The 17,547-nt window shown below is 42.6% G+C and overlaps 1 protein-coding gene across 1 annotated transcript; it reads left to right on the top strand.

Moving 5' to 3' along the window:
• The first annotated feature begins 3,681 nt into the window (after positions 1-3,681).
• On the top strand, positions 3,682-10,616 carry IFNG (interferon gamma). The gene is made up of 4 exons (XM_083179675.1): positions 3,682-3,811; positions 6,148-6,236; positions 8,725-8,913; positions 10,482-10,616. Exons 1-4 carry the CDS (start codon positions 3,682-3,684, stop codon positions 10,614-10,616), a joined length of 543 nt encoding a protein of 180 aa, XP_083035801.1.
• The last annotated feature ends 6,931 nt before the right edge of the window (positions 10,617-17,547 follow it).

The following is a 17,547-nucleotide window of genomic DNA, read 5'->3' as shown; positions in this document are numbered from 1 at the left end:
TCAAAATTTGCCCATTTTGACCTGAAAGATATTTTTCACTTTATTTTCTAGTGTGTATGGGGCTAACCTCTGCATTCATCATGTAGTGGTAGCATATAAAAATACTAAACTAGACTTCATTTTGTCAGGGTTATATTAGCTAGTAAGAGAGCCCTGAATTTAGAAGTCTATTTAGTAAATTAAATAATTGTTTTTTTTACTAGCCTGTAAGTTTCAAGATAAATGGACATAAATTTATCCACTTTACAAAAAAAGACATCTTAGTTCTTTGCAGTAGAAAACCCCATGTTTTCTTGGGGCCGCTCATACCAGAGCCGACGGATATTTCAAATGTGGCACCCGCCACCAGCCAATCAAGGCTCACTGACCAGCAGCCACTGTTAGCAATTGGCTGATGGATTGGCAAGTTAGTCTGTGTTCTATTTTAAATGTCCACCGGAGTCAGGCAGAGGGGAGCAGGAGTGTGCTCCCCACTCTTCTCCCCGACATAGCAGCAGCAGCAGCAGTGACAGTGGCAGCAGATGTTGGGCTGGACTGCACTGGATGGTGAGTAGTACTGTGGGCATTGTATAAGGGGCACTACTGGAGGCATTGTGTAAGGGTAGTCCTTGAGGGCATTTTGTAAAGGGAACTTATAGGGTAATTATGGTAACTGGGTGTGTTCACACTGGGAACTAAATTGCCTAGAGATATCCTTGTTACCAATTGCCATATTGGGCGGAGAGGGTAAATTTATAGTTACACCTAAGTTATAAAGTCTCAAACCAATTTCCCAGAATTGCCTGCTAAGCAGTTGGGTCACACCAGCATGACATTTGTGACATTACATAGTGGATGTTATAATGGTAGTTGGACACTGTAATGTGGCATAGTTAGGGCTAAAGGCCACAGTACTGTGGCATAAAATAAGCTGGATTGCATTGTCATTTAGCGTAATTAGATCTGCTCATTGTAATGTACAGTGCATTATAATTTGACATAATAAGAACTAGGACACTAGCGTGTAGCGTGGCATAATTTGAACTGAAGGGCACTTATTGGGTGTGGATCCTATTGTCGACCCGACTCAAAAAACTGTGAAAAAACCCATGTCAACCTCGCGACCTGTCGACCTAACCCCTGTCGATCTACGCATTTGTCGACCTGAAACCATGTCGACCTTGTCCCATGTCGACCTAGACACCTGTCGGCCTTCATCCATGTCGATCTAGAACCCTGTCGACCTTGTTGCCTGTCGACCCAACGGTGTCGACCCAATGACTGTCGACCTAAGTCGGGTCGATAATATGACTGTATCACCACTTATTGTGGTAAAGTATGAACAGGGAGCACTGCAATGTGCCATAATTTCAATTAAAGATAATGGCCCTTATTCTGATTGACGCGGACTTTACCGCATACTTTCGGTTCGCGTCTTTTCGGCGTCTGCGCATGCGTGGAGAACGCAACGCGCATGTGCCACGCCTTGACTCCGTACCTGTTCGGCCAAATCCCGTCCAAAACTGTTCCCCGCAATCAGTCGGGAAATATGGGCGTATTATGGGCGTCATGCGGAATGACACATGGGCGTAGTTTCAAAGTGGGCAAAACGGGGCGGAAACATGGGCGGACACGGGGGAGTACACTTATGTTGGGGGGCGTACATTCGGATACCACTCCGAATGCACGCGATCAAAAAGGGAAGAAATGTGCGGTGTCCACAAGTGTACTATTGCTTTGCGGACACCACTCGTTCATGCGGTAGGCGAACGTACGCCTAATGACTACAAGCATTAACACCTGAACCCAATAGAATCGACTCCTTTACTCATTACTCACTAATAGGACGCTTGTCAGTGCTTTAATTGAAACCATTGCACTTCAATTGCTGTAAGGGTTAATGTGTGCAATGCATGTGTTAGGCATGCTTGTAAGGATATATTGGCATCTAATTGATTCCAATTCCAAATAAGAAGTTTTTTATGAGGATAGGTAATTGAATAAGTGGGTCATGTGATGTATTGCAGAAGATACATAGTGGGTTGTTTGGCGTAAATACTCCGCTTACGTGCGGTAGCACCGCTTGCCTCCCGTTCGGATGCGGTATTCCCGAGCATACTCTGTAATACTCTGTAATACCGTGCAGAATCGGAGTGTTTCCCCGCACACGCATGGTTTGTATGTCGTCCGTAAACACGCCCTGTTCTTAAAGAGTGAGTCCGTCCGAATGCGGAGGACCCGTGGGCGTTTCTACGGACGATGGCCGCACGCGGCAGAACACCGTGGCGTGCGGACCGCTCCGTAAGAATGCGGGAATATCCGCACCAACCAGAATAAGGGCCATAGTTTGTCATAAGGTTTATTCTAGTTCATTCTTTCTGACAAAATCCTTCTTAGATGGACAAAACCATGTGCACTGCAGGGGGGCAGATGTAACATGTGCAGATAGAATTAGATTTGGGTGAGTTATTTTGTTTCTGTGCAGGGAAAATACTGACTGCTTTATTTTACACTGCAACATAGATCTCACTTTGAAGAAAAACCCCACCCAAATCTAATTCTCTCTGCACAAGTTACATCTGCCCCACCCGCAGTGCACATGGTTTTGTCCATCTAAGAAGGATTTTGTCAAAAAGAATGAACTAGAATAACCCCCAATGTGACTTTGGGATACTCTGTGGCATAATGTGTGCTGGCAGTCCTACAATGTAACACAATGTAAATTAGGGAACTATGATGGTTCATAAAATAATCTAGGGAATTACTATCAGTCATAATAATTGAGGGACCACTATGGTTCATAAAATAAACTAGGGCACTATTATGGGACACAAAAAGGATTAACCGCAGTGGAGAGGTGTCTCTCAAAAAGCACTGGGACAGGAGCACTTTCAATATATAGTTATTGGGCCCATGAAGTTCTGTTCATGCCCCTGCCATATTTTTTTATAGTATGGCTGAAAGCTGATATAATAATAGTGTGGACCAATGTCCAGGACATTTAAGAAAAGTGTAAAAAACGTGACTTGCTCTAGTTTTATTAAATGGAATTGTTTATTGGCTGGTGTACTTTTGTAATTAGTAAATAACTTCATTTAATTTAAACTTTTAAAAAGCAACAGCAGTATAATTGTGAAAGCTATGAAAATATGATTGTGCTACTAGTATATTGTCAAAAATACTAATTTTCTTTTGCACTGTGACATTTTTTTGCTACAGTATAAGTGCAAAACCTGTTTTTTTCTTTGTACATTGAAAAAAAACTCATCACACCTTTTTTTTTTTTATCGCACTTTACTAATTCATGTATTTCCAGCAGTTTATGATATAGCTGGGTGTTCTAAGGATTTCCTGATTTCCCAAAGATCAATATAACTAAGGTGGGCATGCTTGCTTTGTCATTTAAAGGAAACTAAATCTTCAAAGCAGAAAACCCCAGAAACTATCTACTAATAGAAAAAAAAAAAAAAAACAAGAAGCATCACACCACATAATCTAACACCATCTCTTTTTTTATTTTTTGTAAAGCCTGTGAAAATTTAGTAACAGTGACGAAACAAGAAATTCGTGTGGGGTATAAATACCTCCTGTATTCTTTATGAAAGACATTGGCTTCTTGACAAGAGGCAAACTTGGTTCGCTAACCTTGACCTTAGACAAATACACTAATTTTGGTTGTGAGCACAGACCACATCCTTCGTAATGATGAAATACATTAAGATGTTTCTACTTTATTGTACCATCCTTTGTTCTGTTAGGCAAATCAATGGATATAACATAGATCTTATGGCAGCACGCAAGGACATTGACAACCTGAGAAAATACTTGGTAAGTATGACTGATTTTAATCATATATTTACCTAATTACACAGAAAATGATACTTGTTTATAAAATTACAAGCGCACAAAAATCGCTCAGACCTTTGTTTTCATTATTTTGGAGCTACTAGTTTGTCAAAGCTGATTGGCTATGATGGGTTGCTGCACAGGTTCTCAAACTTCGTCCTCAGGACCCTACACAGTGGACATTTTCCAGGACGCCTCAAAGTAAAATAACTAGTTCCACCTGTGGATATTGTAAAATGTGTCAGTCGGTAATGAATGCACGTGTGCAGCGGCCAGGTGACCTGGAAAATGTGAACTGTGTGGGGTCCCGAGGACCGAGTTTGAGAATCAATGGGTTACTGTACACTCATACATTAGCCCTATTAAATAACATAGATCGATAGATAGATAGATAGATAGATAGATAGATAGATAGATAGATAGATAGATAGATAGATAGGTAGATAAATAGATAGATAGATAGATAGATAGATAGATTTACAAGTAAATAATGGAGGTAGGTCAGTAAACCATACTCAAACTTGTGTTATCTACAGTATATCCCAATTATTTGTTACAACCATAAATAGAATGATTCCTAGCGCAGTGGGTTATTTTGATGCTTTAATGCTTATAGTGGGTAGTTGTGTAAGTATCGCTTTTGTGCTGGAAACTGTAATGGAAATAGTTAACTTGTCTATGTGGTCAGACATGTAGAACCTGTTGCTTATTACAGGAGGAAGTGATATTTAGATTAGCAGCAGAGTAGCCACATACTGTGAGCGTGCTGTGCATCATAATTATAGTGTCACTGGACACCTTATCAAATCATTACCATAATAGTATTCTAGAATTGCCCACTGAATACTATGATCAGGTGACTGAAAATGGAGCATCTCAGTGGTTAAATGCACCAACTGTGAAATATTAACACTTATCACATAGATAATGTCTCTGATTTTAATATTATATATTAATATTATAGATGACTTGTTAACCTTTGAAAAGTTGCACTGTCTGTCTTTCATATTACCTAAGAGCTTAATGTAAACTCTGTTTATTAGGTAAAATGTTGCTGCAATATTTTTTTAATACTGTACAATATGTTATGTTTGAGACAAAATGCTTACTTGTAAGTATTGTATGTAGTACATTAAATATATGGTTCCCTTGAACAAGAAACACTTCAACTTTAAAGAACCATCAGGGGTTACCAGACCTGGTAGAGAAAATGGGAAATGGGCTCTTAGCACGTCATGTAAGGATAAATTGTCACAACAGTATATGCTGTGACAGGAAGTCCTTACATATAAGTCCTTCTTTGTATGGGCGAAATGTATCAAATGGAAAATGCGGTAAAACCCCGGTTTTACCGCATTTTCCTATGTATCAAAAATGATACCGCAGTGTAGGGTATCGCCACCTTTGGGCGGCGATACCCTATAGAAGACTATGGGCTTCTTTTCGCCGCCCGCCGCCGCCGACGCAAACCTGCCGCCTCGCCGAACCCCCCTCTGGCTTACCTTCCTGAAGGGTCCTCCTGGACCCTGGAAGGTAAAAATCTCCTCCCCCTAGTGACGCAGCCGGACATCCTTCCGGCTGCAGGGGGGAGGAGGAGGCGCCGGGGACAGCTTGCTTAGCTGTCCCCGGCGTGACGCCGCGTGAGGGATGCAGGAGCCGGCTGGGAGGTGACGGAGACCCCCCGCACACCACATTCCAGGTATTGCGGGGGGCCTCCGTCACCGCACCGCGATGCCAGCCGCATATGTTAGTGCATATGCGGCGGCATCGCGGTGGGGGGGGGGGGGCGCGAAGGGCGGTGATGTATTTTAATACATCCCGCCCTATGTCTGAGTACTCCTGAGGACAATATGACATGTAAAGAAGGACGTATACAGTACAATCCTTATATACAGGATGTACAGTAGCTACCAGTGACATCACATTGTTAGACCAGATATAAGTTATACAGTATAACAGTCTTTACATAGACATGTTCAACTATTTTCCATCAGTTAAATCTACTTTATATTGTTTGAATTCTTTTTAAGGAACCAAAAATATTGTTGAATGGTTTCCATGAAGGCATTTGTTGCCATGGCTATTTTTATGACCACTATAACTATACAGTATCTGTCAATTACTGTGTGCAATTCCTCAAAGAGAGATTCTTTCTTATACTTGACAATATTATGGCGACAGTCTGAAATCAGGCCAAGAATTGACTATTTTTAAATTGCCCAACTAAATATTTCACTGGTAAATTAGCAAGTAAAACAATTTGAACTTACTAGACGCTACCTTGATATATTTTCTGCTTTTATATCCTTTTTTCTAATAAAGGTTTTATTTCTAATTTACAGAACTCCAAAGACTCATCTAGTACTGAAGACAATGTATTATTTTCAAAGCTGCTAGACTCTTGGACAGAGGTATGTAAAAAGACAATAGGTTGTGCATCATGAGCTTGTAAATACTCTAGTGCAGGGTTCTCAAACTTTTTGACTGGGACCTCTTTTGAAAATAAAAATTATTAAAGGGCCCCAGAAACGTAACGCAGAATGGTCGGCATGCACAGACTGCACATGCACAATGCACAGTAGCATTGCAGAGACAAAAATTGATGTGAGCAGATTGAAGTAACAGGCACTTTAACTGAGGTTGTAGGCTTTTGTAGATTAAAGACGTCATCAGCCTTACGGTCAGCAACTTGGGGTCATGACCCCATGTGGAGATGGTTGCAACTCACTTTGGGTTCCGGAGCCACATTTTGAGAACCGCTGATCCAGTAGTACAAGGAAAGTCAGCATGTTGGAAGAGTGCTGAAATGCTGAGTTACAGTTTGGTACACTTGAGTGCAAACCTGCTCACATCTCTAATATTGACCGCTTTTATTATTACAATTTTTTGTGGACTGTATCAGTCAGTAGTTGTTGCTTCACTTTTTGTGTGCTTAAGTGTATTGTATATTATTCAAGACGTTTTGCAGAATATTTGTTGCCCATTTCGGAAAAAAAATTAGAATTTACTTTTAATAGATTCAAAGATTTAAAAATAAAATCTAAAATAAAATAATAATAAAATGTATTCCCTTGCAATTATTATTTATAAACAACTAGTGAGGTCTTAGAAACATACCCCTCTATTTATTAAATAATCACCAATGATTACAGGAACTGGTGTGGGCCATTTATTCTATAATCGGCAATAAGAATATTGTTGTTCTTCTAGTGGGATAACAAGTTCGAAGAAAGGTTGTTGCTACTGGGACAAAATGTCTAGCTTCAAATTAGAGCACATATTTTATTTATTAATGTTAATTAGCTGCTGCGGATTTTCTCACGCTGAGCCCCACGTTTCTCCTCATCAAATTCAATTATCAATTTTACTAAGAAGAAATTGCATTTTCAGAAAAAAATGTTATTTTTTTAAAATATGTGGATACTTCAAGAAAGCAAATGCAATTTTTTTGACAAATAAATATTTTGTTGTACTTCCTTGACATTACTTTCAAATAGTAAATATTAGGATTCGAAATGTAGGTTTTACATTTTGCTTATTTCAATTTAATCTGTTTAAACATTGCAATGTGTATGAATAATACAGAACCTTAACAAAGCAATAAATAAAATGACCACTTTTTAAATTTTGGATCTGGTGATCATTAGTTAGCAACAAGGAGGGCATATGGTTTGTAAGATGGGACTTATTCAAACAAGTCTTCCCCACCTGTGGGGCAAATATACAGTGCACAGGAAACAAAAAGAACGTTTTTCATAGTTTGGGCTTATTATGGGGAAGATGTATCAAACCTCTATATAGTACATGAGCAGATGAATTTGTATTAGTAACCAAGTGCCTTCAATACTGTATATAATTGTATAGAATGTGTTTGAGAAAAGAGAGTTATAAGCTGGTTTGTGCTATGAACAGCTTCTCCTTCTCTTCTTTTGAAATCATAAGTAAAAACACAATCCCGGATAAGTGCAGTTGGCTGCAATTTAGAGAAACACATAGATCTAGGACAGGTTATTAAATATATGTGTTTTTTGTGATCCCGGCCACCAAAAAAAAATGTGTGTTTTCGCCCCAAACCAGAAATATTTTCAGGGTACAATTGACTTGCCCAATAAATCAGGTAAGCCAAAAAATTGGGGAGAAATTCTATTTAGGCAATGTTAAATATTACTAGTCATGTACACAGGGCCGGTGCAAGGAGCGCCCCAGGAGAGGGGGGGTGGGGGGTGGGGCCGAGGGTCCGGGGGTGCAGCGGCCTGAGAGGTACCTGCTGCGCTGTCTGGTTGAGTTCTCCCCCCCCCCCCTCGGATGGAGATGAGCGGAGGTGCAGAGACTGGAGCTGGCAGGAGTGGGCAGGGGGGTCCGTGCCATGGGGGGTACCTGCGGTGCTGTGTATTAAGCTGGCGGGGTCCCTGCAGTAATTAGGAAATAACTAGCGCTATCCGCCGGGCGGCAGGGCAGGAAGTGCTTCTGATTTTGAAAACATTGGCACACGCTGATTGGCAAAATTTCACCAATCAGTGTGCGGAAAGTGTTTTCAAACCCAGCAGCGCTTCCCACGCTGCCGCCTGGTGGATAGCGCTAGTTATTTCCTAATCACTGCAGGGACCCCACCGCTGCCAACTTAATACACAGCGCCGCAGGTACCCACGCAGCATGGACCGCCCTGCCCGCTCCTGCCAGCTTCAGTCTCGAACTGCCGCCCTCCAGTGGCCGGCGCCCTAGGCAAATGCCTAGAGGCTGCCTAGTGGTGGCGCCGGCCCTGCAGGTACACCAAAAGTGGTTTTCTTCAATTTCAAGTTAGCACTTGATCAGTTAGAGTTAGGAAATATATATGTTATATATAAATATATATATATTAGTAAAATATTCTGTTTTACAAATTCTTTTTTAACCCTACAGGAAGGCGAAAAGAAACTATTATTGAGCCAGATTGTTCCTATGTACTTGAAGATGCTTGACTCTATTAAAAGCACTGAACTAAAAGACAGTATTACTAATCTGACACAGATGCTTCATTCATCATATGATGACTTCATGATGCCAAGTGACCAAAAATTTAAAGGACTAAATGATGTGAAAAAAATTCAGGTATGACAAAACAATTTTCTGTCCTGATTTGTTACTTTCTTTCTAATTTTATTGAATGGGAATAAAAAAAAATTGTATTTCTCCGTAAAAGCCTAATGTAAAATTAGAATAAAAGAAAACATTAACTGCTTTTCTTTAATATGTTAAAGAAATTAACAAAATGTGATGAGCAAAGTTTCAATACAGGTCAATAAAAAAAACTTCAACATCCCACATTTGGCATACATTTTAACAGATGAATTTAGGTATAAATTTAACTCGAAAGTAGAATTACTGTACTTAGCAATTGTCATCCCAGACCTAATTATAGACCATAAATTACCGAAAGTAATAAATTACAATTGTACAGTAGTTCAGATGACAATCTGTATAACGGTTCAAAAATGGAACTTGAACATTATATTGATAACATTTTAAAACCACTAAATTAGAATTGTAATATATTTTTTCATCACTACTGATAACAAAATGCATTGGCGGCTGATGCTCAACCTCATACATGGGTTGTCTGCATAGTACACCCATCTCACATTCACATTCACAACTAAACACTTTAAAATTGAATATATAGTTCTGATTATATAGTTTAATGTAAATATTTGAACTGATAAAACCTGGGAATAACAGAATCTCAGTCAGGCACATGCACATCCATGTTACAAGGCTTTTGTAAGTGAAATGCTGTAAAGTGCATCGTGCCTCCATGTGGAGTTTGTGGTTGTGTGGCAATGCCTGTTATAAACCATGGATGGTCACAGTCCCTTGTGTACAGGGATAACAGAGGTCAGAGTGCTGTCAGTGCTGGTCTTTTCTTTTAGCAAGAATTGTCTGGGCGACTTAAATCAATGGGCCTTGATTGGAGAGTTTAATATACTGTAGTGGAACAAGCCACCATCAGACACTGAATGAAACGTTTTATCCTTGTTCGAAGGACTTAATAAAGACAATAATATTTGCTATAAATGCCACACATTTTAGGACAGTTTCTTTTTGTAATCTAGTTTGTAATTGGAGGGATGGTACTCTCTAAACAGTATGCTGAGTTGGACCATCTTGTTGTATTAAAATATTCTACAAAGGAGTATATGTAGAATTATTTCCTGGGTATAGAAGGAGATGCAGAAAATGAACTGCAATGTAGTTCAGTAGTATGAAAAAACAGTACAGAGGCAAGTAACATTTTTTTAATATTGAGAGACATGTTCAATTAGCTGTGGGCTTGTAACACTACCCGGGGAAGGTATTGCATTGTTGGCTGCAATAAGCCCTCCCAAGGTAAATAGGGCTTTTTGTCCTACTGCATCCACTGCAAGTAGGTTAACCCATAGCTCCAGACACTTAACCCAGAATCTTTGGGTTAGTTCATCATAGCTGTGGGCTTTCCGTGGGAGTAAATGGGCTTAAAACTGCTGCATTCTCAACACTTAATTGAACTTGAAGTGTATGTTAATATCAACTCTATACAACTGCATACAGGACACATACATTTCAAAGAAGACCTCAGTTCTCAAATACTGTACATTATGTTTATATACCCTGGATTTATTTAGTTATTTTTCTTTTAATAGCTGTCAGATATCAAAACCCAGCGTGCAGCCATCAAAGAACTTTTACGCATACTCCGAGAGATTTCCATCCTGAGTCAGAAAAAAGAAAAACCAAAGTGCAAAAGAGAAAACATACGAAGGAGGAGAGGATGTTAAAGAACGAGAGTCTCTTAAAGTACTACCATAAATAATACTAGTTAATTTAAAATGAAGGACATATTTATTTATATTGTATTTACTATAATAATTTATATACAAAGAAACCCTAATTTATATTTAAATTATCTGCTGCTAATAGAGAAAATAAAAAATATATATTGTTTACAAATATTTCTCTTACCTGTTTTACTTTTTGTTGCCATTTTTGGTACATTGGAATGGAAGATGGTATGTTTGAAATAAATTAGTTAATATACTCTTTACTTTACCATTCGTTTATATTTTACATACTATAGTAACATAACAACATAGTAGTTTAGGTTAAAATAAGATTTAATCAAGAAATCCATTAAGTTCAACCTTTTACATATCCCTTTAGAGCAGGCATTCCCAACCACGGTCCTCAAGGAACACCAACAGTGCAGGTTTTAGTGATATCCAGGCTTCAGCACAGATGGTTTAATCAGAATCCCTCAGATACTAATTAAGTCACCTATGCGCAAGCCTGGATATCTACAAAACCTGCACTGTTGCTGTGCCTTGAGGACCGTGGTTGGGAATGCCTGCTGTAGAGTGTGTTGTCTAAATATTAAATCCCCATTTACATTTTTTACTTCAATTCCATTTCCAAATTTTACTTCAATTCCACTTTGGGTTAAATGTTGTTTATAGTTTGTACCCTTGGATGTTTTTGTCCAATAAATGCTTGTCCAACCTTAATTTAAATGTATTTACTGTGTCTGCTGACACCACTTTTTCCTGGAAGAGAAATCCATACCTTTACTGCCCTGACTATAAATGAAGCCTTTTCTTCGGAGGGTAGGAAATCTTTTCTCCTCCAGGCAGAGTGCATGCCACGTGTCCTAGCCTCCGACCTCAAAGAAAATAGGGTTTCTGATAGTTCAATATATTGTCCCCTGATATTTTTGTACATGTTAAAGTTCGATATATTGTCCCCTGATATTTTTGTACATGTTAAACATGTGTCCCCTTATACATCTCTTTTCCAGCGTAAAAAATCCTAATTCGGCTAATCTGCCATAATAGCCTAATGACTCCAACCATTTTATTAGTTTGGTTGCCCTTCTCTGGAATTTTTCCAGTTCTATAATGTCCTTTTTGTAGTGAGGAGCCCACATTCTAGATGAGGTCTAACCAGTGCCTTGTACAGTGGCATAATTATTTTGGTGTCCCAAACATTCATGCCCTTTTATACAGGCTAGTGTCTTGTTGGCCTATTGGCTGCTACATGACACTAAGCTTTTCCCAGCCTGATTTACCCAATTCTACCCCATTTAGATTGTAAGTAGCACACTGATTATGTCCCCCAAGATGCATAACCTTACATCTATCAACATTGAACCTCATTTTCCATTTTTTTTCACCCACTTATCTAGTTTATTTAAACCCTTCTGTAGTGTGGAGCCATCTTTATCTGTTCTAAACACCCTTTGTGTCATCCGCAAAGATGGATACAGGTTGAGTTTCCCGTATCCAAAATGCTCGGGACCAGGAGAATTTTGGATAACGGATAATTCTGTATTTCGGAATATTTTAATATTTCAAGGATGTATTTTGAAGTATCTTGCATTTATGCTGTATAAACACATCAAGCACATGAAATGCACACAAATTTATTTTATTTGTTCAAAAAACAAGGTTTCAAAACATGAAACAAAATTTGTGTACTTTCTCAGATATTGAATTTGAATGCCAAGCAATAATTTTCTTGTACATATATAGTGCCAGTTACAAATCATTCCCTCAGTAGTGCTGTTACAGATTTTTTTTTTACTTTCTGGAATGTATGGTTTTCGGAATAATTCGGATAACGGATATTCGGATACGGGATACTCAACCTGTACTTTGCTTAGTATTACCTCATCTATATTATTAATAAATATGTTAAATAGAAACAGCCCTAGCACCGATCCCTGTTGTACGCCAACCTAAAAAATGCAGGGTATACCCCTAGATCCAATTCCTCTATTTTTATTATTATTATTATTATAATTATATTTATAAGGCGCCACAAGTGTTTCGCAGCGCCGTACAAAGGAACAATACAGGGAGACAAAACTTGGCATAACATTGAATAAATAACAAAAATACAGTACAAATAAAGAGCACCACAGTTCAATACACATTACAGCTTAAATGTAAGTAGTGAGGACCCAATCAACATACAACTAGAGGCTTGAGGCCAATGATGGAGATGAGTATGAAGATGGTCACTGAGTGTTGGAGTAAAGGAGAGCTGTGAGTGAAATGTGAAGAGAAGTGGGCTTTGACAACAGGAGGGAAGAGGGCCCTACTCGGAGGAGCTTACAATCTAGTAGGAAGGGGAGACAGACAGATTACAAGAGGTGCAAGCGAGGGGGTGGTGGTTAGATAGCAGGATGTAAACAGGCAAGGGGTCGGAGAACCAGCTGGTTTATGCAGTGGAAGGGTTTGATTTGGTGAATAGGTGAGTTTTCAGTGCCCGTTTGAAGCTTTGCAAGGTTGGGGAGAGTCTAATGGAGCGAGGGAGTGCGTTTCACTGAAGGGGTGCAGCACGGGCAAAGTCCTGTACTCTAGCATGGGAAGCAGTGATCAGCGTGGAGGAGAGACGACAGTCGTCAGCTGACCGTAGAGGGCGGGAGGGTGTATGAATGGAGATGAGGTTAGAGATATATGGAGCAATGGAATTAGAGATGGCCCTGTATGTGAGTGTGAGGTGTTTGAAGAGGATTCTGTAGGGTAATGGAAGCCAGTGCAGATTTTGTTGAAGGGGAGTAGCAGAGTTAGAGCGGCGGGAGAGGAAGATAAGCCTGGCTGCAGCATTGAGGACAGATTGGAGAGGAGCTAGTTGGGATTGAGCGAGGCCGGTGAGAAGAGCATTACAGTAGTCAAGCCGTGAGATGACTAATGAGTGGATGATCAGCTTAAGAGAAAGGGCCTGATGCGAGCAATGTTGCGTAACTGGAACCGGCAAGAATGGGCCAGGGCTTGGATGTGGGGTGCAAAGGAGAGGGAGCCAAGAGTCAAGAGTGACACCCAGGGGGGCGTGGCCTGGATGCCGAGCAGGGAAGACGTGCTACTCGGGAGCTCCCTAGAATCGACACCAAAACCAGCCAAATCACCCCTCTCTTCTACAGCCCCTCTCCCCACAAAGCACCACCTCATCTCCCCAGTGCCTCCGACTACCCACGATCCCCGCCGCAGAGCCGGGAAGCGCTTTTCAGCGCTTCTGCAGGTTGCGGCCTAGACTGGGAGCCGGAGCCGGGGCCTAGATTTCCGCGTCGCGGCCGGATCGCGCCGCTCAGAAAGCCGGAGTGCACGGAAGCCTCCTACCTGCCGCTGTGACCCGCTCAACCCCCCGCTGCCGCCCGGATTGCCGGTCCTTCCCTCCGCCGGAGCAGCATTGCGGAGGCGGCCGCACCAGGACCTGCACCCCGTCGACACTGCCCGCGAAGCTGCGGGAGAAGCGTGACTGACTGTGAGTACTTGGGGGCGGGGGAGCCTGTCCCCGGGACACCGCAGCCACATTAATACCAGAGACCAGGCACCTCCTGGCAGGCCCCCACCGTTGCCAACACACTGCAAGCTTTGCCCTGCACACCCATCAGAGACCCCTGCAGGGGCCTACTCCAGAGGAACTTTAGGGCCTCTCTATCCAGCTCTGAACCCTCACCCCACAGCACCCACACAGTGGGCCTGCACGGGGAACCCCCCATCTGAACTTCAAAGCTCCCCTATAGATAGGGGTGCCCTAGGTCTGCCCACCAAGTTCAAAGCACTCAGACACCTCTCTCCACCACCCTGCCAAAGCCCTGAAGACAATCAGAGGGTGCACTATACGCCCCTGGGCCGACCCCTGCCTGACCATACCCAGGGCCTACAACCTCGCAACCACTATAATCTACATAGGAGGCTCCCGTCTGCTTGACAAAATGTAATCAACATACCTCCATGGCTGCCACTCCCTAGCGCTCACCACCTAATGTCAAGCATTCCTATCTAACTCAGGATAACCTCCCCAGCGGTACCACATCTTCTTCTTCCCCCAACCCCACTGTGTCTACAGTATCAAGATGCCTTCCAAGAGAACCAAGGACAATGTCCCTGTGAAAATCTCCATGTCCTCCAGGAGATCCTCCCAAATCCCGTTACCCCACCCCAGCTCCCCCAAGCACACACCTTCCCCCATGGCAACAATTGGTGAGCTGAACCACCCTGGAATGCCTGGGATAGATGCCGACTCAGATGAACCTGTCACGGTCAAATCTCTCTGTCAGGTCTTCTCCGCGTTTCAAGCAGAAATAGCCAAAGACCTAAAGCTCGCCATCCGCGAAGTGAAGACGGAGCTAGTGGCGATAGGTGACAGAACAGACCACCTGGAAAGGAAAATGGAGGAATTGGTCACATCCCACAATGACCTTATATCCTCACATGATCGCCAGCAAGAAGAGATAGCCCAGTTCAAATCCAAACTTGCGGACCTGGAGGACAGATCCAGACGCAACAACATCAAGATCAGGGGCATACCCGACTCAGTTGCCAACTCTGAACTCGAAGAATACGCCACCTCCTTGTTCCGCAAGCTTCTCCCCTCCGCTGACCCCAAAGACCTCCTCATTGACCGAATACATCGGCTACCCAGGCCTAAGACAGTCCCAGCCGACCTGCCTAAAGACACACTCCTCCGTGTCCACTTCTTCACAATAAAAGAACAAGTGCTAAGAGCAGCCCGAGAACAAAAGAGCAACGACACCCTGGGCGGCCTACAACTGTTTCAGGATTTCTCCCCCGCTACCCTGGCGAGCAGAAGAGCATTTGCCCCTATCACCTCGGCACTTCGCTCCCACGACATTCGGTACCGCTGGGGATTCCCAGTTAAGCTTATCATTTACCACGAAGATACCACCTACACCGTGTCCTCCCTAGATGCTGGAGTCAAGCTTCTGTTGGATTGGGACATTTCGGTAACCAGACCCCAAGAATCAAGACGCCCGAAGACCCTACGCACAGAATGGACAGACACCTGAGGAATTATGTTGCGTCCAGCTAGTCCCTGCATTATACTTCAATGGACTTCCTTGCCCCTCCCCCTGCTTCCTCTCCACCGGGATGAGGACTGTTTGATAAGTATTATGTTCAATATTTACTCGTTAATAGAAGCAGGGCCCTAGGAACTTAGTTCATTAGATGTATACTTTTCATTCCATTAGATGTTTACACCGGTATCGGTCTGCTTGTTGCACGACCAAACTGCAGGCAGTTACACACTTGATACCTGGTTATGTTATAGGTTAGAGTATATAGTTGTAATACTGCTCTTAGTATTGACTAACCCACAGTTTGTTTGACTCTATATTTATACAGCTTTCTTTTTTATATGTTTGAAGTTGTGAGTGGCGGCCTTGGTTCCTTCCTTTTCAGGTGACCAGGCCACCCCCTACTACTCCTATACTACTGCAAGAAACCCCCGTTTCCACCCCCCTGCAGTAGTCATGCGGGTCCCATATGCAGGACCCTTTTGTTTTACTTTTCCTTTTCCCCCAATCCTTATTCTGTTCTGTGTCCCCCTCCCGCACCATACCCCCTCTCCTCTTTTCCCCCCCCGCCCCCCGGACTTCAGTAACTGTTGCCGCTCTGCCCCCAGTCTCGACTCGCCAACTGAGTACCCTATGGCGGTCATTAGCACCCTCTTGAACCCTCCTAATGCCTAAATTCCTTTCATTAAATGTCAAAGGACTGAACTCTCCCAATAAGCGTAGATTAGCCCTGTCTTACTTCCATAGGCAGAAAGCAGACATTGTTGCCCTGCAGGAGACGCATTTTGCCTCCCCCAGACCCCCTACCTTTAAAGACTCAAACTACCCAGTGACTTATTTTGCCAATGGTCCCGCTAAGCGGAACGGTGTGGCGCTCCTATTCAATAAACATACCCCCTTTGTCCTCCATTCCCAGTTAGCCGACAAGAATGGCAGATACTTACTCCTGACGGGCCTCCTTGAAGACAGACTCACCACTATCGTTTGCATTTATGCTCCCAACTCCAACCAGATCCCCTTTCTACGCAAGCTATTCTCCCTAGTTAGAAAAGAAGCCAAGGGCTCCCTGATACTTCTGGGTGATTTTAACTTGACCCTAGACCCTACACTGGACAGGTCCCGACAACCCACCTCCCGTCAATCCTCTGCCACCAACGCATCCCTAGCATTTCGCAACCTTCTGGGAGAATTTGACCTCTATGACACCTGGAGAACGACCTACCCAACTGGACGGGAGTATACTTTTTACTCCCCTGTACACAACACTTACTCCAGGATCGACTTTGTCCTTTGCGACAAATGGTCCCTGCAACACACTGTAGGAGTCGACATCCTCCCAATCACATGGTCCGACCACGCCCCTGTTGTCTGGCATTGGGACTTTCGCCCGTCCAAAATCCCCCCCAGGCCGTGGCGGCTATTCCCACATTTATTAACAGACCCCACAGCGAAAAATACCATCTTAACGGCAATCAACTCCTATATGTCTAACAACTCGCCGAACGACACATCCACAACCAACCACTGGTGCGCCTTTAAAGCGGTCACCAGAGGCGCAGCTATACAAGCAGGGGCCAACTTAAAGCGTAGAACCATGATGGCTCAAAAGGCCCTAGAGGCTAAATTGGTCGCCCTCGAAGCCCAAAACAAAACCTCTCCCTCTGGCCTGTTAAAGAAGGAATTAGCAGCTGTACGTAGCCAACTCCAAAAACTTCTACATGCGCGCACCCAAACAGCCCTGAACAGGCTACGACACAAATTCTACCTCTCGAGTAACAGGTCAGGCAGAATGCTTGCCCGTAAGCTTCGCGCCCAACAGGCCAGGAACCAAATCAAATGTATCAATTCCCCCACCAATGAGAAACTCTGCAATCCTAAAGCTATTGCCAACC

Source organism: Crinia signifera, chromosome 4 (genome assembly GCF_055691185.1).
Source record: "Crinia signifera chromosome 4, ASM5569118v1, whole genome shotgun sequence".
Classification (NCBI taxonomy): domain Eukaryota; kingdom Metazoa; phylum Chordata; class Amphibia; order Anura; family Myobatrachidae; genus Crinia; species Crinia signifera.
This window is presented reverse-complemented; position numbering and strand designations above follow the sequence as displayed.

Excerpts from the sequence above, each read along its gene's own strand:
- IFNG (XM_083179675.1), top strand. The coding sequence starts at position 3,682 with ATGATGAAATACATTAAGATGTTTCTACTTTATTGTACCATCCTTTGT. Across the intron at positions 6,237-8,724 it reads TGCTAGACTCTTGGACAGAG|GAAGGCGAAAAGAAACTATT; the intron begins GTATGTAAAAAG and ends TTAACCCTACAG. Across the intron at positions 8,914-10,481 it reads ATGATGTGAAAAAAATTCAG|CTGTCAGATATCAAAACCCA; the intron begins GTATGACAAAAC and ends TTCTTTTAATAG.